Source organism: Mustelus asterias, chromosome 30 (genome assembly GCF_964213995.1).
Source record: "Mustelus asterias chromosome 30, sMusAst1.hap1.1, whole genome shotgun sequence".
Lineage (NCBI taxonomy): Eukaryota > Metazoa > Chordata > Chondrichthyes > Carcharhiniformes > Triakidae > Mustelus > Mustelus asterias.
Window position 1 is genome coordinate 8,164,045 of NC_135830.1, and position 23,373 is coordinate 8,187,417.

The 23,373-nt window shown below is 46.1% G+C and overlaps 2 protein-coding genes across 3 annotated transcripts in view; one reads left to right on the plus strand and one right to left on the minus strand.

Moving 5' to 3' along the window:
* LOC144480731 (uncharacterized) overlaps nucleotides 1-9,140 on the plus strand; it is a 40,238-nt gene extending 31,098 nt beyond the window's left edge. The window contains exon 5 of the mRNA XM_078200318.1: nucleotides 6,908-9,140. Within this exon, the coding sequence (XP_078056444.1) occupies nucleotides 6,908-7,861 (954 nt within the window). The 3' untranslated portion in view covers nucleotides 7,862-9,140. The remainder of the gene's footprint in view (nucleotides 1-6,907) is intronic.
* Nucleotides 417-18,765, minus strand: LOC144480991 (uncharacterized). Of its 2 annotated transcripts, XR_013495731.1 has the most exons (6): nucleotides 18,705-18,765; nucleotides 17,949-18,060; nucleotides 17,579-17,732; nucleotides 14,072-14,232; nucleotides 13,237-13,370; nucleotides 1,519-1,743 (listed from the first exon to the last, which is right to left on the minus strand). XR_013495731.1 is itself a non-coding variant. In XM_078200616.1 (2 exons), exon 2 carries the CDS (start codon nucleotides 1,515-1,517, stop codon nucleotides 909-911), a length of 609 nt encoding a protein of 202 aa, XP_078056742.1. In that variant the 5' UTR covers nucleotides 1,518-1,743; nucleotides 13,237-13,343; the 3' UTR covers nucleotides 417-908. The 2 variants fall into 2 exon arrangements, 1 of the variants encoding a protein (XP_078056742.1); XM_078200616.1 differs by lacking the exons at nucleotides 14,072-14,232; nucleotides 17,579-17,732; nucleotides 17,949-18,060; nucleotides 18,705-18,765 and having other exon boundaries at nucleotides 417-1,743; nucleotides 13,237-13,343.
* Nucleotides 18,766-23,373: the final 4,608 nt, after the last annotated feature.

Consider the following 23,373-nt stretch of genomic DNA (forward strand, 5'->3'; position numbering starts at 1 on the left):
ATCCTTCCAGCTTTGACTCCTTAAATCAACATGGGCCACACCTTGTGATTGCAAAGTCCCTTAGGGTGTTTTTACCAGATTCTCAACCCAGATTTTTCATTTTTTAAAAACTAATTCTCAAGCTCAAAGTTAATTTGTAAAACAGGAATGATTAGACAGACACAAACCTCTTCCTCAGGAAGAAATGAAAATGTATCACCATCTAAATATCCTATTTAGAATATTACAATTTTCTGTACATATTAATAACAGCCATGATCATATTGAATGGCGGAGCAGCTCAAAGAGCATCAGCCCACTGGAAGCAAAGTCATGAGATTGGTCAGTCCCGCAGAAAGAAACCCTCCGACCGTCCCACTTTGGGGAGGTGATGGCCTAGTGGTATTATCGCTGGACTATTAATCCAGAAACGCAGCTAATGTTCTGGGGACATGGGTTCGAATCCCACCACGGCAGATGGTGGAATTTGACTAAAAAATATCTGGAATTAAGAATCTACTGATGACCATGAAACCGTTGTCGATGGTCAGCGTTCTTTAGGGAAGGAAATTTGTCGTCCTTACCTGGTCTGGCCGACATGTGATTCCAGAGCCACAGCAATGTGACTGACACTCAACTGCCCTCTCGAGAGAAACTAGGGATGGGCAATAAATGCTGACCAGCGACACCCATGTCCCACGAATGAATAATAAAACTGTCAGAGTGAACATGGTTCAGTTCTGGATGTGAATAACAGCAGCAATAACAGCAGAATCCAGTCCCTGTAATCACTTGTGAACTCGCTGGTATCTGAACAGATTGGATAACTGAGTGAATGCCATCCTGCACAGACCCAGTGAATGGCCTCTCCCCAGCATGAAGACACTGGTGTGTCAGAAGGTTGGATGAATCAATGATTGCTTTCTCACTCAGCTGAACAGCCTCTCCCTACTGTGAACTCGCTGGTGTGTCTGCAAGTGAGATAATCGATTAAATCTCTTCTCACACTCTGGACAGCTGAATGGCCTCTCCCCTGTGTGAACTCGTTCATGTCTCAGCAGGTCAGATGAAGTAGTGAATGCTTTCCCACACTCAGAGCAGGTGAACGGTCTCTCCCTGGTGTGAACTCGCTGGTGTATCTGTAGGTTGTAGGAGAGAGAGAATCCCTTTCCACATTCAGAGCAGGTGAATGGCCTCTCCCCAGTGTGAACTCGCTGGTGTGTCTGCAACTGAGATAACCGACTGAAACTCATCACACACTTGGAGCAGGTAAATGGCCTCTCCCCACTGTGAATTCGCTGGTGTATCCGGAGGTTGGAGGAGCGAGAGAATCCCTTTCCACACTGTGAACAGATGAACGGCCTCTCCCCTGTGTGAACCCGCTGGTGTGTCATTAAGTCGGATGAATTAGTAAATCCCTTTGCACACTTAGTGCAGGTGAATGGTCTCTCTCCAGTGTGACTGCGCCGATGAATTTCCAGCTCTGAGGGGAATCTGAATCCCTTCCCACAATGTCCACATTTCCACAGTTTCTCCATGGTGCCAGTGTCCTTGTATCTCTCCAGGTTTGCTGATCAGTTGCGGTTGGTGTGGGTGTGTGTTACACCAATGTTTAAAATCTTTTCAAGCAGATAAAAGAGAGAAATATTTCTCCTGGACTCAAATGCCGATAATATTCTGGTACCAATAATCAAACAATTCTGTTAATTCTTCACTTGATGTTTCCTTTGAGATTTCAATCTGTAAATCCTTCCCTCCATTATCCTGTAAAAGGAGTTGACAAAAGTCATCACCGTCAGTACTGGATAGAAATTCAGAACAGATAATTCTGAATATAACTGGACTAAAAACATGTGGTATACAATGCTGCATTTCTTAATTAGATAGGTGATGGGAAGGAGATTTGAGAAAACTATATTTACTCCAGATTTTAAAAGCAATCTTTCTGAATTGTAATGTCTCTTTGACTGGAATTATATAACATAACTACATGCTATAATTACAAAAATAAAACAATGAATCTTATTACCGAAACATAAATATACCAAATATATGAACACAAGTTATATCTCTGTTGTGACTAATCTAAAAAGTAAACAAATTTCCAGAAAGTTCCAATGGAATACTGAAGGACAAGGTTTCACATTTTAAAAAATACTTTACAAATCAATCTAAAACCAGCATCACTAAATCATGCAAAGAGAGAAACACTATTTGAATGCACAAGATAAATTACACTTTAAAAAGCTCAGACAATAAAAACAGGTTTCACAAAATCACAAACATTTCCCCCTCAGTATATTTGGCTCTAATTCCAGTTACAGAGTCCCACAACTCTCTGTAATTCCCAGGGGGAGAAAGAAAGTGTTTTACTCACAGCTGTTGTCCAGAGGATGAAGTTTGAGTCTGTGTGTGAAGTTTGAGTCTGTGTGTGAAGTTTGAGTCTGTGGTGAAGTTTGAGTCTGTGTGTGAAGTTTGAGTCTGTGTGTGAAGTTTGAGTCTGTGGTGAAGTTTGAGTCTGTGGTGAAGTTTGAGTCTGTGTGTGAAGTTTGAGTCTGTGGTGAAGTTTGAGTCTGTGTGTGAAGTTTGAGTCTGTGGTGAAGTTTGAGTCTGTGGTGAAGTTTGAGTCTGTGGTGAAGTTTGAGTCTGTGTGTGAAGTTTGAGTCTGTGGTGAAGCTACAAACAGAAGCTGTTCTGTTTCAAATCAAACTGCGGGACTTCGAAGAAAATGATGGGAAGAGATTTTGCAAAGTCCCCTCCCCCACTCCCTCAGCTGGCAGCCCAGCACGCAGGCGCAGAGAGCGCTGCTGAGCCGAGCTGTCCGGAGCAGGCGCAGAGAGCGCTGCTGAGCCGAGCTGTCCGGAGCAGGCGCAGAGAGCGCTGCTCAGCCGAGCTGTCCGGAGCAGGCGCAGTGCGGCTGCCGCCAGCGGTCGCTCTCGATCTCTTTTTGGAGCAGCAGCCGCCGTAGAGAGAGGGGGGAGGGGGCGATCACCGAGCGGCTTCTCGCTCTGGCCGGAGCCGCCAGCCGGTTGCCCGGAAACCTTGGCTCGACGAGGTGCAGAGGGAGGGGAACAATGGGTGGGGGCGGGGCTCCCGTGTCCGCTCGCCCGGGCCTGCGCACTGGAACCCGAGGATGTCACTGCGGTGCAGACTGATTCCTATTGGCTGAGTGGGGGAGGGGACTTTGCAAAATCTCTTCCCATCATTGGCAGGCCTCCATTGACATCACAATGCGGAAGTTGTCCAATGAGCTTCAGAGTGAAACTTCCTCCTCTGGACAACATCAGGGAGGAAATCAATGTTTCCCCCTTTCCATTTCTTTTCTCATTCTGGGGGAAATTGGGGACTCGCAGCAACTGAAGGGAGAGGAAGTGAATTCAGGGAGGCTGCAGACTGGAACTATTACAGACGAACATCGGAATTAGGAGCAGGACGAGACCCAGGTATCTTTTTCTTTCTCTCTCTCAAAGATATTGACATCTTTTGGCTCCCTCAGGTTGTCACATTTATTTGTCTGACAAGATAACCTCTTACCTAATGTTCACAATTAAAGGGGGAGTTTTCCCAGGAGAAGACTGTTTAAATGAACAGTAAATTCGCTTGGGACAGAGATATGTTTAATGTAGTTATATGGTACGTGCTATGTTATTTATGATTCCCTATTTCTTGTCTTGACATATAAAAGGCACTGTGTCAACATTACCTATTTCCACTGATGGAGACATTCCAACATAGAAGGAATCCATTTGGCAATTCAAATCCATGCCAACCCTCTGTGGAGCAATTCAGTCAGTCCCATTCCCTCTCTGTACTCCCATTCCCCTGAGTTTCACATCACAATGGAATGGATGAGAATTCCAGATGAGCTGAGACTGGGGTGGAGTCGGGTGATGTTACTGAGGTGGAAATAGTGATAATGATGTGGATGTGTGGCTGGAAGCTCATCTTGGGGTGAAATATTTCACCAGGGTTGTGAACAGCCTGTTTCAGGTCAGACATGTTTGTGATTTATATAAACGATCTGGAAGAAGGTGTAACTGGGGTGATCAGTAAGTTTGCGGACGACACAAAATTGGCAGGACTTGCAGATAGTGAGGAATCATAGAAACCCTACAGTGCAGAAGGAGGCCATTCGGCCCATCAAGTCTGCACCGACCACAATCCCACCCAGGCCCTACCCCCACATATTTACCCGCTAACCTACGCATCTCAGGACTCTAAGGGGCAATTTTTAACCTGGCCAATCAACCTAACCCGCACACCGTTGGACTGTGGGAGGAAACCGGAGCTCCCGGAGGAAACCCACGCAGACACGAGGAGAATGTGCAAACTCCACACAGACAGTGACCCGAGCCACGAATCGAACCCAGGACCCTGGAGCTGTGAAGCAGCAGTGCTAACCACTGTGCTACCATGCCGCTCCTTAGAGGAGCATTGTCAGAAGCTACAGAAGGATATAGATAGGCTGGAAATTTGGGCAAAGAAATGGCAGATGGAGTTCAATCCTGATAAATGCGAAGTGATGCATTTTGGTAGAAATAATGTAGGGAGAAGCTATACGATAAATGGCAGAACCATAAAGGGTGTAGATACGCAGAGGGACCTGGGTGTGCAAGTCCACAGATCCTTGAAGGTGACGTCACAGGTGGAGAAGGTGGTGAAGAAGGCATATGGCATGCTTGCCTTTATAGGACGGGGCATAGAGTATAAAAGTTGGGGTCTGATGTTGCAGATGTATAGAACGTTGCTTCGGCCACATTTGGAATACTGCATCTAGTTCTGGTCGCCACACTATCAGAAGGATGTGGAGGCTTTGGAGAGAGTACAGAGGAGGTTTACCAGGATGTTGCCTGGTATGGAGGGGCTTAGTTATGTGGAGAGATTGGGTAAACTGGGGTTGTTCTCACTGGAAAGACGGAGGATGAGGGGAGACTTAATAGAGGTGTATAAAATTATGAAAGGCATAGATAGGGTGAACGGTGAGAAGCTTTTCCCCAGGTCGGTGGTGACGTTCACGAGGGGTCATAGGTTCAAGGTGAAGGGGGGGTGGTTCAACACAGATATCAGAAGGACATATTTTACACAGAGGGTGGTGGGGGCCTGGAATACGCTGCCAGGCAAGGTGGTGGAGGCAGACACACTGGGAACGTTTAAGACTTATCTAGATAGCCATATGAACGGAGTGGGAATGGAGGGATACAAAAGAATGGTCTAGTTTGGACCAGGGAGCGGCACGGGCTTGGAGGGCCGAAGGGCCTGTTCCTGTGCTGTATTGTTCTTTGTTAGAACCATAGAAAATTACAGCTCAGAAACATGCCTTTTGGCTCTTCTTGTCTGTGCCGAACCATTTTTTGCCTCGTCCCACTGACCTGCACTTGGACCATATCCCTCCACACCCTTCTCATCCATGAACCCGTCCAAGTTTTTCTTAAATGTTAAAAGTGACCCCGCATTTACCACTTTATCCGGCAGCTCATTCCACACTCCCACCACTCTCTGCATGAAGAAGCCCCCCCTAATATTCCCTTTAAACTTTTCTCCTTTCATCCTTAACCCATGCCCTCTGGTTTTTTTCTCCCCTAGCCTCAGTGGAAAAAGCCTGCTTGCGTTCACTCTATCTATACCCATCAAAATCTTATACACCTCTATCAAATCTCCCCTCAATCTTCTACGCTCCAGGGAATAAAGTCCCAACCTATTCAATCTCTCTCTGTAACTCAGCTTCTCAAGTCCCGGCAACATCCTTGTGAACCTTCTCTGCACTCTTTCAACCTTATTTATATCCTTCCTGTAACTCGGTGACCAAAACTGTACACAATACTCCAAATTTGGCCTCACCAATGCCTTATATAACCTTACCATAACACTCCAACTTTTATACTCGATACTCCGATTTATAAAGGCCAATGTACCAAAGGCACTCTTTACGACCCTATCCACCTGTGATGTCACTTTTAGGGAATTCTGTACCTGTCTTCCCAGATCCCTCTATTCAACTGCACTCTTCAGAGTCCTACCATTTACCCTGTACGTTCTACTTTGGTTTGTCCTTCCAAAATGCAATATCTCACACTTGTCTGCGTTAAATTCCATTTGCCATTTTTCAGCCCATTTTTCTAGTTGGTCCAAATCCCTCTGCAAGCTTTGAAAACCTTCCTCACTGTCCACGACACCTCCAATCTTTGTATCATCAGCAAACTTGCTGATCCAATTTACCACATTATCATCCAGATCATTGATATAGATGACAAACAACATGTTCTTTGACATGTTGCCAGGAAGAGGGATAGAGTTGTTGGCAAGCGAGTGGAGTTTGGAGAGGGGACTGAAGACAGTGGGTTCAGTCTTCCCAGTATTTATACGAAAGAAATTTCTGTTTGTTTAGTACTGGAAGTCAGATAAGTCAGGATGGTGTGTGAGTTGGGGGAACTCGGAGGTGATGGTGTTTATACCCATCTGCTATCTCGGTCCTTCTTGTTGGTGAAGTTGAGGGTTTGTGAGATTCTGTCAAAGTTCTTGTCAAGTTGTAGATGTATAAAATCCCTTGCCTTCACCTCAGCCACTCCTACTTCTCTCTATCTCCTCCCAAAGTGCCAAAAGAGTCTTATGTAGACCCAGGCTGTGTGGCAGGTTTCATTCCCTGAAGGATATCAGTGAACCAGTTGGGTTTGTATGACAATCCAGCAGCTTTCTTGTTTACCCTTTCCTCACGGCAGCTCCACAAATGAGCAGATTCATTCAGCTCAATTTCACAACCCACCGTTGTGTTTTTGTGGGTTCTTTCTCACTCACTTTTTTCTGTTTTAAATCAATTTCACAGGGGTTTACAAGAAGAAGATTTGCAGTTGAGAAACTGAAACAAAATATGATATCAGAATCTGATGAGTCGGCCAATTTATTGTAACCTGAATATCATTGTATTTTGAAATTGGAAGAAAAAAGCACCGTTCACAGTGGAGAGAAACTGTACATGTGTTCTGTTTGTGGACAAGACTTCAACCAATCATCTGGCCTTTGGGAACATAATTGCAGTCACAACAGGGAAATGGCATGGAAGTGTGAGGATTGTGGGAAGGAATTCAATTACCCATCCCTGCTGGAAACTCATCGACGCAGTCACACTGGGGAGAGGCCATTCATCTGCTCTCAGTGTGGGAAGAGATTCACTCAGTTATCCAGCTTAAATATACATCAGAGGACTCATGCTGAGGAGAGGCAGTTTACCTGCTCCCAATGTGGGAAGGGATTCAATCAGTCATCCAACCTAGCAATACACCAGCGTGTTCACACTGGGGAGAAACCGTTCACCTGCTCTGAATGTGGGAAGGGATTTTCTCACTCATCCACTCTGCTGATACACCAGCGAACTCACACTCAGGAGAGGCCATTCACTTGCTCCCAGTGTGGGAAGGGATTTGCTGACTCATCTACTTTGTTGAAATACCAGCGAGTTCACACTGGGGAGAGGCCATTCACCTGTTCCCAGTGTGGAAAGGGATTTGCTCAGTCAGCCACCTTGTTCACACACCAGCGAATTCACACTGGGGAGAGGCCATTCACCTGCTCTGTGTGTGGGAAAGGATTCAGTCGGTCATCAACTCTGCTGACACACCAGCGAGTTCACACTGGGGAGAAACCATTCATCTGCTCTGTGTGTGGGAAAGGATTCAATCACTCATCCAACCTAGCAATACACCAGCGAATCCACACAGAGGAGAGGCCATTCACCTGCTCTGTGTGTGAGAAGGGATTCAATCAGTCATCTAAACTAGCAATACATCAGCGGGTTCACACTGGGGAGAGGCCGTTCACCTGCTTGCAGTGTGGGAAGGGATACGTTACCTCGTCGAATCTTCTGACGCACCAGCGAATTCACAACTAACTATTGTAATTGGATTTAAAATTAGGGAGAAACCATGAAAATGTGCAGACTGTGAGGAGAGTTTCAGTTACCTGTCAGAGCTGGAAGCACCGGGGACTGTTTGAAGATGGAGGGTTTCTACAAGCTGCTCTAAGACTTGTCTTCTCTCTGAAAGCTTCAGGACAGTCTATACTCATTATAGCAAGTATATTTATGGTTTCTAACTGTAATTGAAGTGGCATCTACATATTTGAGGAATGTTGCATATTTGGAACTGAAATTGTGCTAAATTAGAAATTAAAGTTGTTTCCTTTCACTTTTAAATATTGTTCAACTGTTAATAGTTAAGCTGCTTCATTTTATGGAATTATATTTAAGCTGTTATTAAATAAAGTTTGTTTTACCATGAAAGATTCCTAATTTGTCAGTGGAATTACTCCTGGAGTGAAGCATCCTATCCTCACATTTATGCCAAAATAGAAAACTTTGTTTGGATCTAATCTGGCTTCCGAACATAATTTATGGGTTCTGGTCCAGGACACTTTTGGAAGGGATTCACTCAATAATCTACCCTCCAACCACCCCCGCTTCACACTGAGGAGAGACCTTTTAAATGCCCAGACTGTGAGAACTGCTATAAAAGCTGTGGAAAAGTGATGTCTCATCAATGTGTTCACGCTGATGAGAGACCATTCAGCTGCTTTTACTGTGAGACAGGGTTCAGGGAATCATTCCAACTCACTGTCCACCAGCGAGTTCACACTGGGGAGAGGCTATTCACCTGCTCTGAGTTTGGGAAGAGATTCACTCAGTTTTGAGGTTCGATTTCCAGTATCTACATTACCTTATTTTGATCTGATTTTTTGTTTGATTTATTATTGTCGCATGTATTGGGATCCAGTGAACAGTATTGTTTCTTGCGCGCCATACAGACAAAGCCTACCGTTCCAGCATTTTCTGTTTTAGTTCCTTTTGAAGGGTTCTCCCTCTCTCCTCCATCCTCACCGACAACAAGAAGTCTGAGGAGCTCATGGAGCTCCTTTGTCACTAAAATGGAGACAACCTGATCAGCTGCCTCTGTTGTTTCCCTCCCTTCCACTGGGTCAAACTGTGTCTAACAATTTTCCCAAGCTTAAACTCATCTTTCTTTAGTTTCTCTCTGTCAAGCAGTAGATTTAGTAATCTATATTTGTATTATTGGATATTAGAAATAAGGTATAGATTTAAGTGAGTTTAATTCGGTGTTTCTGTGTACAGAAGGGTTAAAACTTTCATAGATTAATGTTAAATAAAGGTGTTTGCATGTATGAGGTTTTGGTTTCATTTCAAACTGTGCCCGTATTCTGTTTAGAGAATTTACAATGTGAAAACACACGTGTAAAAAAAGATTAGGTTGTTACTTGGCAACCAGTGGCCATTTTGGGTTCGAAAGAATTTCTGAGTTAGCTGAAGAGGAAACTGCCAGAAACACTGGGCAGAACAATGGAGTAAGGACAAGAAAGAAAGTCCCAGAAGTTTAAGAACAGATAGTTCTAGAAACCAGGGCATGAAAAAAGTCTGAGGAAAACTGAAGTCAAAGGGAATCTGAACAAGATACTGTTCCCTGAAGTTAAAGAAAGGGGCAAAGAGTGGTTTCCAGTTAAAGGCAACACACATGGTGACGTTAGCTGGTGAAAAGCCAGACTCTGAAGTAATCCTAAGGTTGAGGACTTTGGTACCACCTGTGAAACAGTAGTGTTCTGTTGGCATGGCTGGGTACCTGAGAGATTACGTGGAAGCTTGAATGCATGTGATAATCTAAGGCAGAAGAATAGTGAAAGGAGAGATTGAAATCCTGGAAGTGGATCCTTGCTGAAAAGATCTGAGAGAGCGCATTGTTTGGGAGAACATTTTCGAGAGTGGATCTGGTTGATGAAAATTTCTGTGCACCAATTTCAATGACAATGTTACAATTCGTGATGTTACACATGACAGGATCTCAGTGTGATTACTCAGCATCAGGTTATACTCTGAACCGGTGCAGTGCAAATGTTGGAACTTACTGATCAGGAACCGGTCAGAGATTACATTGAATCACAGAGAATTCTCTAATTCTTGGGCGACACGGTGACACAGTGGTGAGCACTGCTGACTCACATGGCCAGGGTCCTGGGTTCGAATCCCGGCTCGGGTCACTGTCTGTGTGGAGTTTGCACATTCTCCCCGTGTCTGCGTGGGTTTCCTCCGGTTTCCTTCTCCAGTCCAAAGATGTGTGGGTTAGGTGGATTGGCCATGCTAAATTGCCCTGAGTGTCAGGGGGGCTAGCTAGGGTAAATGCATGAGGTTATGGGGAGAGGGCCTGGGTGGGATTGTGGTGGGTGCAGACTCAATGGGCCGAATGGATTCCTTCTACACTGTCGGGATTCTATGAATATCCAGACCAGAAAGACATTGTTCGGTTTAACTAGTCTGTGCTGGTGTTTATATTTCATACAAGACACCTCCCATTCCATCTCCCTCATTTCAGCCTTCCAGCTCATCTTTCTAATCTCCTTTCCCTCACGTACTCATCACGTTTTCTTTTTAAACGATGAGTTGTCCAGCTAGTTCCTGTGGCAGTGAATTTCACATTGTAATCAATCTCTGAGTATAGATGGTGAGTGACTTGGAGGGGAACGTGCAGGTGATGATGTTCCCATGCATTTGCTGCCCTTCTCCAAGGTGCTGGAGGTTGCGGGTTTGCAAGATGCTGTCAAAGAAGCCTTGGTGAGTGCTTGCAGTGAATCTTGTAGGTGGTACACACAGCTGCCACGTGAGTCAGTGTTGGAGGGAGTAGATGTTTGTAGAAGGATTGCCAATCAAGCTGCTTTGTCTTGGATGGTGTTGAGCTTCCTGAGTTGTTGGAGCTGCACTAATTCAGAAAATTGGAGCTTATTCAATTAGACAGAAGAGTTGTCCCTTGTAGATGCTGGACTTTGGGGAGAAAGATTAAACAGACCTTTTAATGGAAAATTTACCTGATCTGGCCCAGACACCACGAGGAGATGGAAATGGGATGTGTTCTGATTCTCAATTGAAACCCTACCCAACTGAAAAGGTGAACATTGAAGACTCGAACACGGAGGGAGGTATGTCTGTTAGTGTTCTTCAGCAGTGGAAGTGGGGATCAGGATTGTGCTGGAAGAACAGGAGTGATGGTGAAATGAGTCAGCAAATAGGGAATGGTTATTTAACCACCAGCTCGGGTTACTGAAGCCTGAATATTGTGGGAGAGAAAAGGCGAGAGTGTTGCAGAGTTTAAAGTGGAACAAGAGAGTCTTAAGCTGGTGAAGTCAGTGAAATCTGAGTCTCGTCTTTGTCTGCTGTCATTTTACAGAGGCCCCGTTTTGCTGAAAGCAATAGAGAAAACGTGGAAAATCTCAGCAGGTTTAGCAGCATCTGTCAGGAGAGAAAAGAGCTGATGTTTCGAGTCTGGATGACCCTTTGTCAAACCCTTTTCTCTTTTGGTTTCAGATTCCAGCATCCGCAGTAATTTGCTTTTATCCCATTTTGCTGAAACTCTTTATTTCCACAGTTACAGAATCAGTGAAAAGACATGACACATTCTTCACAGCAGCATCAAACTCACACTGACTGTTTCCTCACTCACCTCGAGGTTATCGATTCGCCTCCGGCCTCTTCAGTTCACTCCTGCTTCGGGTGTAGTCTCAGAATGGGGAGTGGGAGGATTAGTGACCACCTCCCCTCACCCCCCTCCCCCCACAAACACACACAGAGGAACGACTCAAACACAATCATTAAATAAAGCGAAAGCAGACATACATGTTTTGTGTGTGTGTGTATGTGCTCGCACACAGGTACACACACACACATGAACTGAAATGCGTGTACACCCACACAGACACACACTCAGGCACAAGCGTGCATGCTCACAGACAAAATCGTAGGATTGCTACAGTGCAGAAGAGACCATTCAGCCCTTTGAGTCTGCACTGACTCTCTGACAGAGCATCTTACCCGGGCCCTATTCCCGTTACCCCATATATTTACCCCACTAATCACCCTGATCGACATATTTTGTGACATAAAGCAGCAATTTAGCATGGTCAATCCACCTAACCAGCACATTTTGAAGTTTGGGAGGAAACCACAGCCCCCGGAGGAAACCCATGCAGACACGGGGAGAACGTGCAAACTCCACACAGACACAGGGGCGGCACAATGGGGAGCACTGCTGCCTCACAGCACCAGGGACCTGGGTTCAAATCAAGCCTCAGGTTGTGTGAAGTTTGTGCATTCTCCCAGTGTCTGTGAGAGTTTCCTCCAGTTGCTCCGGTTTCCACCCACACTCCAAAGACGTGCGATTTAGGTGGATTGGCCGTGCTAAATTGCCCCTTAGTGTCGGGGATATTATCAGTGTAAATACGTGGGGTTATGGGGATAGGGCCTGGGTGGGGTTGTTGTTGGTGCTGGCTCGGTGGGCCGATTGGTCTCTTTCTGCACTGTAGGGATTCTATGATTTATCCAAGGCTGGAATCGAACCCAGGGCCCTGGCGCTGTGAGGCAGCAGTGCTAACCACCGTGCCACCATGCTGCCCAGGTGGGCACACAGACAGCTGCACACACTACACTGTCAATCACCTGCCTCCAGCTGTCAGTGCTGAGGAAGTGAAACCAAGCTCCCCCCCTCCTCACTCACTGCTGTGTCAGGTGGATAGTAAAATCCCACGACCACTACTGGATGGAGCGAAGGAGAGCTCCCGCTGGTTTCCGAGGGCCGATCTTTATCCTTCAAACAGCCTAACATTTGGTGGTTATCCGACAGTTTGTGGGATGCGCTGTGTGCAGTGCCTGCCGGGTTTCCCAGGTGAACAGCAGTGACTGTGTTTTGGAAACAGGAAGCTGCTGTGTTGATTCAGAGCGGACTGGGACAGCCCAGAACAAGCACAGGAGCTAAATCACTCCCTCCTTTCGATGTTCCCTCCTGCCGTTCTGTAGGAAGAGATGGTGACTGCACAACAAGATCCCACAAGGCACGATGCAACACACAGCCAGGGAACTTAATTTCAGAGACGATTTGAGGGACCCCTGGGAGAACCTGTTACAGCAGCTTGAATCTCAGGAACAGGTTACACAAATCTGTGACCTTCTGACCTGGGTGAGAGAGAGAATGAGAGGCACCAGGATAAGCCTGGAATGACTGATCCAGGAACTTCCAGTCCCATCATCAACTCCAACAGGTCCCTTATCCGAGGCTCAGCAAAGGGGGTCAACATGATAAACAACTGAATACCCAGTGAAAAAATACACAGTCCCTGCTGTCAATATCTCCGGCCATTCCACATCGGTCACAGGTACACGGGCCAATGTCTGTGTGTGCGTGGGGGGGGGCAGTGATGGGAGGGCATGTTACCTACAGAATGCCTGGTCTCAGGTTAGCCAGACGGCAGGTTGTATCCGGTGTCGATCGTCCTCAGGCCGTGTCTCAGCGAGTGATAGTAGGAGAGTGGGACCATCACAGGACCAGGCCCCCGCCTGTGTACTCCACTCTCTGTGTAAAAGGAGAAGGTGGTAAGAATCGGAGTGGGAATAGCTTCTGTCGAGCCTGCTCCACTATTCATCATCAACCTCATCTCCACTTTCCCTGCAGTCTTCCCGATCCCTCAATTCCCAAAGATATCCCCACTTTCCGCACATTCCTCCCCATCCCATAATTCCCAAAGATATCCCACTTTCCCCGCACTCCTTCCCATCCCTCAATTCCCAATGATATCCCCACTTTCCCTGCACTCCTCTCCATCCCTCAATTCCCAAAGATATCCCCACTTTCCCCACACTCTTCCTCCTACCTCTCAATTCCCAAAGACATCCCCACTTTCCCTGCACTCTTCCCCCATTCCTCATTTGTTTTTGTTCATTCGTGGGATATGGACGTCTCTGACTGGCCAGCATTTATTGCCCATCCCTAGTTGCTCGAGGGCTGTTGAGAGTCAACCACGTTGCTGTAGCTCTGGAGTCACATGTAGGCCAGACCAGGTAAGGGCGGCAGATTCCCTGTGGTTGACTCTCAACTGCCCTCCAAGAGCAACCAGGGATGGACAATAAATGCTGACCAGCCAGAGATGCCCATGTCCCACGAATGAATAAAAAGAATTGGGCCCAATCTACTCAACCTCTCAGGCTCCACAGCCCTGAATGGTTTCCTCTTCCTATTTTCCTGGCTCCCCCTCACATACAAAGTACGGATCTCACCTGTTGCGGCTGGATGAATGCCAGCCAGTCAGAGGCGTGTGTGGGCAGCAGCCCCATTGCCTGGCACTTGTAGATGGCCAAGGCCAACCCCAGCAGGTTGCCGATGAAGTAGATGAGACGCTGCAGCCAGTGCTGATTCGAATTCCCCAGGACCCTAAAGACTGAGAGCGAGAATGGAAAAGCAGGAAGTTCAGGAACATGTGAGAACCTTTCCTCATAACACAGCCCATCCATTTTAGGTATCAGTGTCTGGTAAACCGTCTCTGAACTGTCTCCAGCATACTTGCACACTTCCTTAAATAAGGTGACCAATATTGCACACAGTACTCCAGATGTGGTCTCACTAGTGACCTGTACAACTGAAGCATAACCTCCCTAGTTCTGTATTTAATTCCCATCACAATGAATGATAACATTCTATTAGTTTTCCTAATTACTTGCTGTACCTGCATATTAGACTTTTGTGATTTATGCACTCAGACACCCAGATCTTGATCAATTGGGCCAGTGGGCTGACGAATGGCAGATGGAGTTTAATTTAGACAAATGCGAGGTGATGCATTTTGTAGATTGAACCAGGGCAGGACTTACTCAGTTAATGGTAGGGCGTTGGGGAGAGTTACAGAACAAAGAGATCTCGGGGTACAGGTTCATAGCTCCTTGAAAGTGGAGTCACAGGTGGACAGAGTGGTGAAGAAGGCATTCGGCATGCTTGGTTTCATCGGTCAGAACATTGAATACAGGAGTTGGAATGTCTTGTTGAAGTTGTCCAAGACATTGGTAAGGCCACACTTGGAATACTGTGTGCAATTCTGGTCACCCTATTATAGAAAGGATATTATTAAACTGGAAAGAGTGCAGAAAAGATTTACTAGGATGCTACCGGGACTTGATGGATTGAGTTATAAGGAGAGGCTGGATAGACTGGGACGTTTTTCTCTCGAGCGTAGGAGGCTGAGGAGTGATCTTCTAGAGGCCTATAAAATAATGAGGGGCACAGATCAACTAGATAGTCAATACCTTTTCCCAAAGGTAGGGGAGTCTAAAACTAGAGGGCATAGGTTAAGGTGAGAGGGGAGAGATACAAAAGTGTCCAGAGGGGCAATTGTTTCACACAGAGGGTGGTGAGTGTCTGGAACAAGCTGCCAGAGGTAGTAGTAGGGGCAGGTACAATTTTGTCTTTTAAAAAGCATTTAGACAGTTACATGGGTACGATGGGTTTAGAGGGATATGGGCCAAATGCGGGCAATTGGGATTAGCTTAGGGGTTTTAAAAAAGAAAGGGCGACAAGGACAAGTTGGGCCGAAGGGCCTGTTTCCCTGCTGTAAACCTTTATGACTCTCTGACTCAATCCCTCTGATTCTCAAAGCTCTGCAATCTCTCACCATTTAGACAAAATGCTTCTTTTTCATTCTTCCTGCTGAAATGGACAATTTCATATTTGCCCAAATTCTACTCCATTTACCAGATATTTCCCCACTCACTTAACCTTTCTGTCTTTCTGTACTCTCTGTATGTCCGCTTCACAACTTACTTTCCCACCTATCTGTGCGTTATCGGCAAATTTGCCAAACATCCTTTCATCCAGTCATTCATATAAATTTCATTCCTTGCCCTAAATTTGATTCCTTTTCCACTATTTAGTTTAAAACCGTCTCTATTTTCCTCATTATGGGGTTCGCAAGAACACCAGCCCCAGCACAGTTCAGGTGTAGATTGTCCCAATGGTACAGATCCCACTTTACCCAGTACTGGTGTCAGTGTCCCATCAACCAGAACCCACCTCCCACACCAGTTAGGGTGGCACAGTGGTTAGTACTGCTGCCTCACAACACTAGAGACTCGGGTTCTATACTGGCTTAGAATCCCTACAGTTCTGAAGGAGGCCATTCAGCCCATCGCTTCTGCACCAACCATAATCCCACCCAGGCCCTATCGCTGTAACACCACATATTTACTCTGTTAGTCCCCCTGACACTATGAGACAACTTACCATAGCCAATCAATTTAACCCGCACATCTTTGGACTGTGGGAGGAAACCGGAGGAAACCCACGCAGATAGAGAGAGAACATGTAAACTCCACACACACTCGAGGCCGGAATTGAACCTGGGTCCCTGGCGCTGTGAGGCAGCAGTGCTAACCACTGTGCCACCGTGCCGCCCCTTGGGTCACTATCTGTGCAGAGTTTGCACTTTCACCCCGTATCTGTGTGGGTTTTCTCCCACAGTCTGAAAGACGTGCTGGTTAGGTGCATTGGCCATGCTAAATTCTCCCTCAGTGTACCCGAGCATGCACCGGAATGTGGCGACGAGGGGATTCTCACAGTAACTTCATTGCAGTGTTAAAGTTAGCCTACTTGTGACACTAATAAATAAACTTTAAAGCAGCCTTTCAGTCATGCATTCATCCCTCCGATCTAATCTGTCCTATACCTATTAGCGGGCACTCAGGTAATAATTCAGAGATTATAACCATTGAGGTTCTGCTTCTGGTGCCCAAGTCCTCACATCGACACCGAAAACCTCCTTCTTTGTCTCTGTTGTTTGTACCTACATTGACGATGACAACTGAAAACTTCCCCTCCCCAATGCAAGTTCCTCTCCAGCCCTGATCAGATGTCCTGAACCCCGGCCCCAGACAGGCACCACAGCTGCCTTGATTCACATTCTTTGCTGCAGAGAATGAGCCAATCCCTTTGACTGTACTGTCCCCCATTATCACTGCATTCCTTTTCACTTCCCTCACCAGAATGGTTTCCTTACCACAGTGCCATGGTCAATTGGCTCATCCATCCTGCAGCTCCCATTCATCCAAACAAGCTGAAAATACCTCAAACTGGCTGGACAATGGTAAAGGCTAAGGCTCCTGTCTGTGAGTTCCCTTATCTGTCTCACTCAGTCACTCTCCAGTTCCTGACCACTGACCAAATCAGCAGACCCTGTGCCAAGAGGTGTGACTGCTCCCTGATACAAAGAATCCAGGTAACCTTCCCCCTCCCTGATGCATTGCAGTGTCTGTAGTTCAGCCTCCAGCTCATAAACTCTGAACCAGAGCTGCTCGAATTTCACTTACTGCAGACATGTTTGCCCTGGATCAAACTGACAGCCACGAGCTCCCACACGCTGCAGCTGTGACACATCTTTAATGTGTGCGAATAATCTATTTAATTATTTTATCCAATTACATATTTTGTTTTTGTTTTAAGTATTTTAGTTTTTAAGTATTTTATTAATCTTACCACCAGTTGCTGTACTGTTTTAATCTTTAAGCATAGAATAAACCGTAGTCACTTAGCAGATATTCACCAAAAATCTAGCTTCTTCTCCTGTGGAAGAGTAAGATCACTTCCTGAAGGCCGAGAATATTAGAAAGCAAAAGGGCACCTCTTTCCCTTCCTTCTCTAACTCCCTTAATTACCCAACTCTCAGCACTCTATTCTAAGCTGCACTCAAGTGATGCCAGTTCAGAGCTGTTTCTGAGCTGCAGATTCAATATAGTACTCACTTGCAGACATGGACATCAAGGCCTGTATGAGTCTCGAGGCCATCATGCACACCATCATGATAGGGAGGATGGAGATGGTGTTGCCAGCCATGTACATGGTGAACAGATTCATGGGCAGCTGTTTCAATGGGCCCAAGGCAATGTCCCAGCAGCGCTGAAAACAGAAAGTGAGCAGGGTATCAGTAAAGAGAGACAGTTTGGGGAGGTCATATACTGATCTTATACCCGGGCCTGGAAGTTAGGATGATGATTAACACAACAAGTCCCTTTATCACGCAGGCTGCTGTGGTTCACCAAGGTACTTCACCACCATGGACAAACCAGGGGCGTTGTCAGCCACACACTAAAGACACATTCAAATCCAACTTACTTTCTCAACCAGGATCCGGTCTGTTTCTTGGACGCAGATGTCCGGTAGCTGTTCGTCTGAATATGCGACTGGGTACATGGAGTCTCTCTGGCCACAATGTTAATCACAGCTCCTGTGAGAAACAGAAAACACAAATTGGTCACCCTTTCAAGACCTTCTTTAAAGAGGGAGTCTCTCTGTTGAGGACCCTAACGTGGTGGCAATCGTGCCAGCATGAACTAAAGCTTGGGCAAACATCAGACACACACTGCCATTGCGTATACCAAAGTGCCAGGGGAACGGAGGGCTGCAGAAGTGGATTAGTGTCAATCAGGGTGCCAATCCACTTGCCCTCCATTGAGGGACAAAGTGACAAATCACCAGATGTACCAAATTGTATCTTGAAAACAAACACTGCGGGACATTGAGAGAGATCCAGTTCAGCACCCGGCCCTGGAAACGAGCAATCGTTCCTCCAACCACCACCGCAGTTGGCACCTGATCAGGTGGAGGGGCTGAAACCAAAAGGGCATCTCAGAGTCATGACCTGGGGAAATGATGCCAAGTGGGGTCTGAGTGATTTCTGGAGGATTTGAGGGGCTGCTTTGTGCTGAGGAGCTCGGTGAGGGGTAAAAGAGGCGTGAAAAATCCGGGGTTAGGAAGTTTTGGGTTGGTCCACATCCCCGGGTCAGTGTGCGGTGGCCTCCCCTCAGGAGAGACGGGCTGACCCGGCTTGCCTCCTACTCGAGCCCCCGGCTTCCCGCGCGGCCTCCGCACCTGCTGCTGCCATTCAGGTTAAGCTCGAGGGTCCACTTGTGCCAGCGCGCGCGGTTGACAAGCCCCGCCCCTGCCGCCATGACAACGCCGCCGACCGTTAACCGTCCCCCCTTTTCAAATCTGATTCCGATCCGGGGAAGAACCCGCGCGCTTCCGTCAACAAACCACTCCCGCTGCAATGCGCATGTGCGGTCGCAACCTCTTCAGCTCTTCTTACGCCGCCCATTGCCCCGCCCCCACAACTCCGCCATGTTTATTAGGGGCACATCGGCTCCGACTCGATTCACTCTCCGGCTAAATAGAGAGCCTCTGACCCGCACAAAGATGGACACCACTCAATATCAGAGATTTATAATGATGGTTCCTTAATTCCCTCACGAAAATGTCTTACACCGTATAAAACATCAATAAAACCTAAAGGACCAGATTATCCTTCTCATTCTGCAACCAAAACCAATCCAATGTTAATGGGTTTCTCCACAGATACTGCCAGACCTGCTGATGTTATCCATCATTTTCTGTTCTCATTTCACATTTCTGCAGTATTTTACATTCTGCCTCGAAGGGCTGATCCTTCCAACCAAGTTACAACGGACAGAACAATATAACATTGTGGCTTCCTCCAAGTATGAGAACTGAAGGGTGGACAATTTGCATGTATTAGTTCAAGTAAAGTTTATATGAGTCACAAGTCGGCTTAGATTAACACTGCAATGAAGTTACTGTGAAAATCCCCCAGTACTCACAGTCCGGCACCTGTTCGGGTGCACTGAGGGAGAATTTAACATAGCCAATGCACCCTAACCAGCATGTCTATCGGACTGTGGGAGGAAACCAGAGCACTCGGAGGAAACCCATGCAGACACGGGGAGAACATGCAGACTGCGCACAAACAGTAACACAAGCTGGGTATCAAACCCAAGTCCCTGGCGCTGTGAGGCAGTAGCGCTCACCACTGTACCAAGGTTGATTAGAATCACAATATCACTGATGTAACCTAGTGATGCCAATGAAATAATGGCAGTGATCTCATTGACGAGACACAGTTTGATATTCAATTAATTTGAAATAAGTCAGCATACGGAAAGAATACAGGTGTTGAATATAAATGAAGAGTTCAGTTTATTTTGCTCACTCTCACGAATCAGGCTGAACCTTCTACTGAGGACATACAAGGAGAAGATTTTGTCTTGTCATCCTGTTACTGACATATCAAATAGAGCAGGAAAATACATGGGCATTGAATGGAATCTGACTTCTCCAACTGGAGTCAATGGGAGCTGTCTTGAGAACATTGTCTGGACACTATTTTCAGTAAAATACTGGAACTCTGCATATCTCCCTGCACAGCACATTTCTCCATTCAGCTTGTTCCATTTTTGTACATGGTTCCCTCTGATTCCTGTCTCTGTGTCTCTCAGCCCGCAGTAATTTACCGTGCTGTCAGACAGCAGCTCGTGGATGGTTCCTCACTTTTCAAACTGTCGAATGATGCAGAAAATTAAGTCCCCACACCCTCTGCTCTAAAAACACTTCCATAATTAGGGATGCGGATGAAGAAGTTAGGAGCTTTATCCTGGACTTGATGGTACAGCCCTAAGGAATATGAATGAGCTGTGCTCAAAAAACTCTAATTAATGGTAACTGAATCTCCCTCACACTGTGTCATTGTAACTGGCTCCTGTGAGACACGGACACTAAAACTGATTTATTTTACATATTCTGATATATCCTGACCATTGATTAACTGTAAATAGCTCCTGAACCTTGGGGAGGAAAGTGTGCAGGTGACTTTCTCCCTCTCTGATGCCCCACAATTTCAGCAGCTCAGACTCCAGCTCAATAACCCTGAGCACAGATTCCGCCAGCTGCAGACACTCGCCACAGATATGATTGTCCAGGTTTGCACAAACTCTCACATGCTGCAGTTCTGGTACACCACCTGCCCTGTGAAGAACATCAAACTCCGGTCCAGTTACAGGAGAAATAAAAAAAGGATTAACAACAGCATTCAACCCCTGCAGTTACACATGAATTCGCTGATGTCTCAGCAGGTTGGATGACCGATTGAATCCCTTCCCACACTCTGAGCAGGTGAACGGCCTCTCCCCACTATGAGTGTGTTGGTGTGTCTGGAGATTGGATGATTGAGTGAACTGCTTCCCACACACAGAGCACCTGAACATTCTTTCCCCATTGTGAACTCGCTGGTGTTGAATAAGATGAGATGATTGTCTGAATCTCTTTTCACAGTGAGGACAGCTGAATGGTCTCTTGTCAGTGTGAACAAGCTGGTGTTTCACTAGATCTGGAGAGGTTTTAAAGCAATCCCCACAGTAAAAGCATTTATATGGTCTCTTGTCACTGTGAACTCTCTGGTGTGACCCTAGGCTGGATGACTTTGTGAATCCCTTCCCACATGTGGAGCAGATGAACGGTCTCTCTCCAGTGTGAGCACGTCGATGGGTTTCCAGCTGGGATGGGTAACTGAATCCCTTCCCACAGTCCCCACATTTCCATGGTTTATCCATGGTGCCGGTATCCTTGTGTCTCTCCAGATTGGATGATCAGTTGAAGCCTCGTCCAAACATGGAATACGTGTATGGTTTCTCCCCGCTGGGAATGGTATGATTTTCTTTCAGGCTGTGTAACTGGTTAAAGCTCTTTCCACAGTCAGTTCACTGGAACACTCTCATTCGTGTGTGTGTGTATCTCGGTGCTTTTCCAGTCACACTGATGCTTGAACTCTTTCCCCACAGGCAGAACAGAGAAACATTTCTCCTTCCACAGTGAAAGGTTGATGATATTTAGCTCTTGATTAATTCAGTGACTCTGACTGATCGCAAAGAAATGTTTTTCTGTCTTCAGATCATCTCCTACTCACCCCCTGTAAAAAGAATTGATGGTGTCAGTGTCACTCAGTCCAGGATAGAAATTCAGAACAGAAATATCTAGTTTCTGTGCAACATTCCCACCCTCTGTTCTTCCAAATATGTGATCCAATTAAACTAAAATAAGCTAAAATCAGCAACAAAGTCCTCACAAAAGGAAAGGGAATGTTCTTAACTAAACCAGAATGTTTTTTACAAACACATGAACAAGGAGCTGAAGTAGGCCATTCAGCCCCTCCACCATTTATTAAGACTGTGGCTGATTTGATGGTAACCTCAAATCTGCAAGATGCTTACCTCTGATAATCTATCACCCCCTTGCTTACCAAGAATCTATCCACCTCTGCCTTAAAAATATTCAAAGATTCTGCTTCCACTACTTTTTCAGAAAGAGATTTTTAAAGACTCACAACCCTCTGAGTGAAAGAATTTCTCCTGACCTCTGGTTTAAACGGGCGACTCCTTATTTTTAAACAGTGACCCCTCGTTCTAAGTTCTCTCGCAGAAGGAAACAGCCTCTTCACAACCACCTTGTCAAGACACCTCAGGATCTTATAATGGTTTAGTCAAGTCTCCCCTTGGTATTCTAAACTCCAGTGGATACAAGCCAAGTCTGTTCAACCTTTCCTTACAAGACAATACACCCATTGCTGCTATTAGTCTGTTAAACCTTCTCTGAACTGCTTCCAACATATTGACATCCTTCCTTTAATAAGGTAACCAATACTGTACACAATATTCTAAATGTGGTCTCACCAATGCCCTGCACAACTGAAGCACAACCTGGTTACTTTTGCAATCAACTCCCTCACAATAAATGGTAACATGCTATTAGCTTTCCTAATTACTTGCCCTGCCTGTATAAGAGCCTTCTGTGATTCATGCACTGGGACACAAAGGTCTCTCTGCACCTCAGAGCTCTGCAATCTCTCACCATTTAGATAAGTTTATCTTTTATTCTTCCTGCCAAAGTGGACATTTCACAGTTGCCCAATTCTACTCCATTTACCAGTTTTTTGCCCACTCACTTATCCTATGTGTATATTTTTGTAGTCTCCTTATGTCATCTTTACGACTTATTTTCCTGCTTATAGTAGATTGGCCATGCTTAGTGTCCAAAGATGTGTAGGCTAGGTAGACTAACCATGATGAAATATGTGGCATTATAGGGATAGGGCTGGTGGTGGGCCTGGGTAAGGTGCTCTTTTGGAGAGTCAGGGCAGACCTTATGGGCCAAATGGCCTCCTTCTCCACTGTACGGATTCAATGCTTCTATGGTTTACCTTGTGTGATCATCAAATTTGGCAATCATTGCGGCAATCCCTTCATCAAAGTCATTTCTATATATTGTAAACAGTTCAGTTCCCAGCAGTGATTCCTGTGGCACACCACTTGCCAAAAGGGCCACCGAGATTTCCCTCAGTGTACCTGAACAGGCGCCGGTGTGTGACAGTAACTTCATTGCCGTGTTAATTTACCCTACTTGCGGCACTAATAAATAAACTTTAAACGTTAATGATCCACAAACTCCTCTGGGCAGCACAGTGGTTAGCACTGTTGCCTCACAGCGCCAGGGACCCCGGGTGCTTTCCCAGCTTGGGTCACTGTCTGTGTGGAGTTTGCACGTTCTCCCCGTGTCTGCGTGGGTTTCCTCCGGGTGCTTCTGTTTCCTCCCACAATCCGAAAGACGTGCTGGTTAGGTGTATTGGCCGTGCTAAATTCTCCCTCAATGTACCCGAACAAGCGCCAGAGTGTGGCAACTGGGGGATTTTCACAGT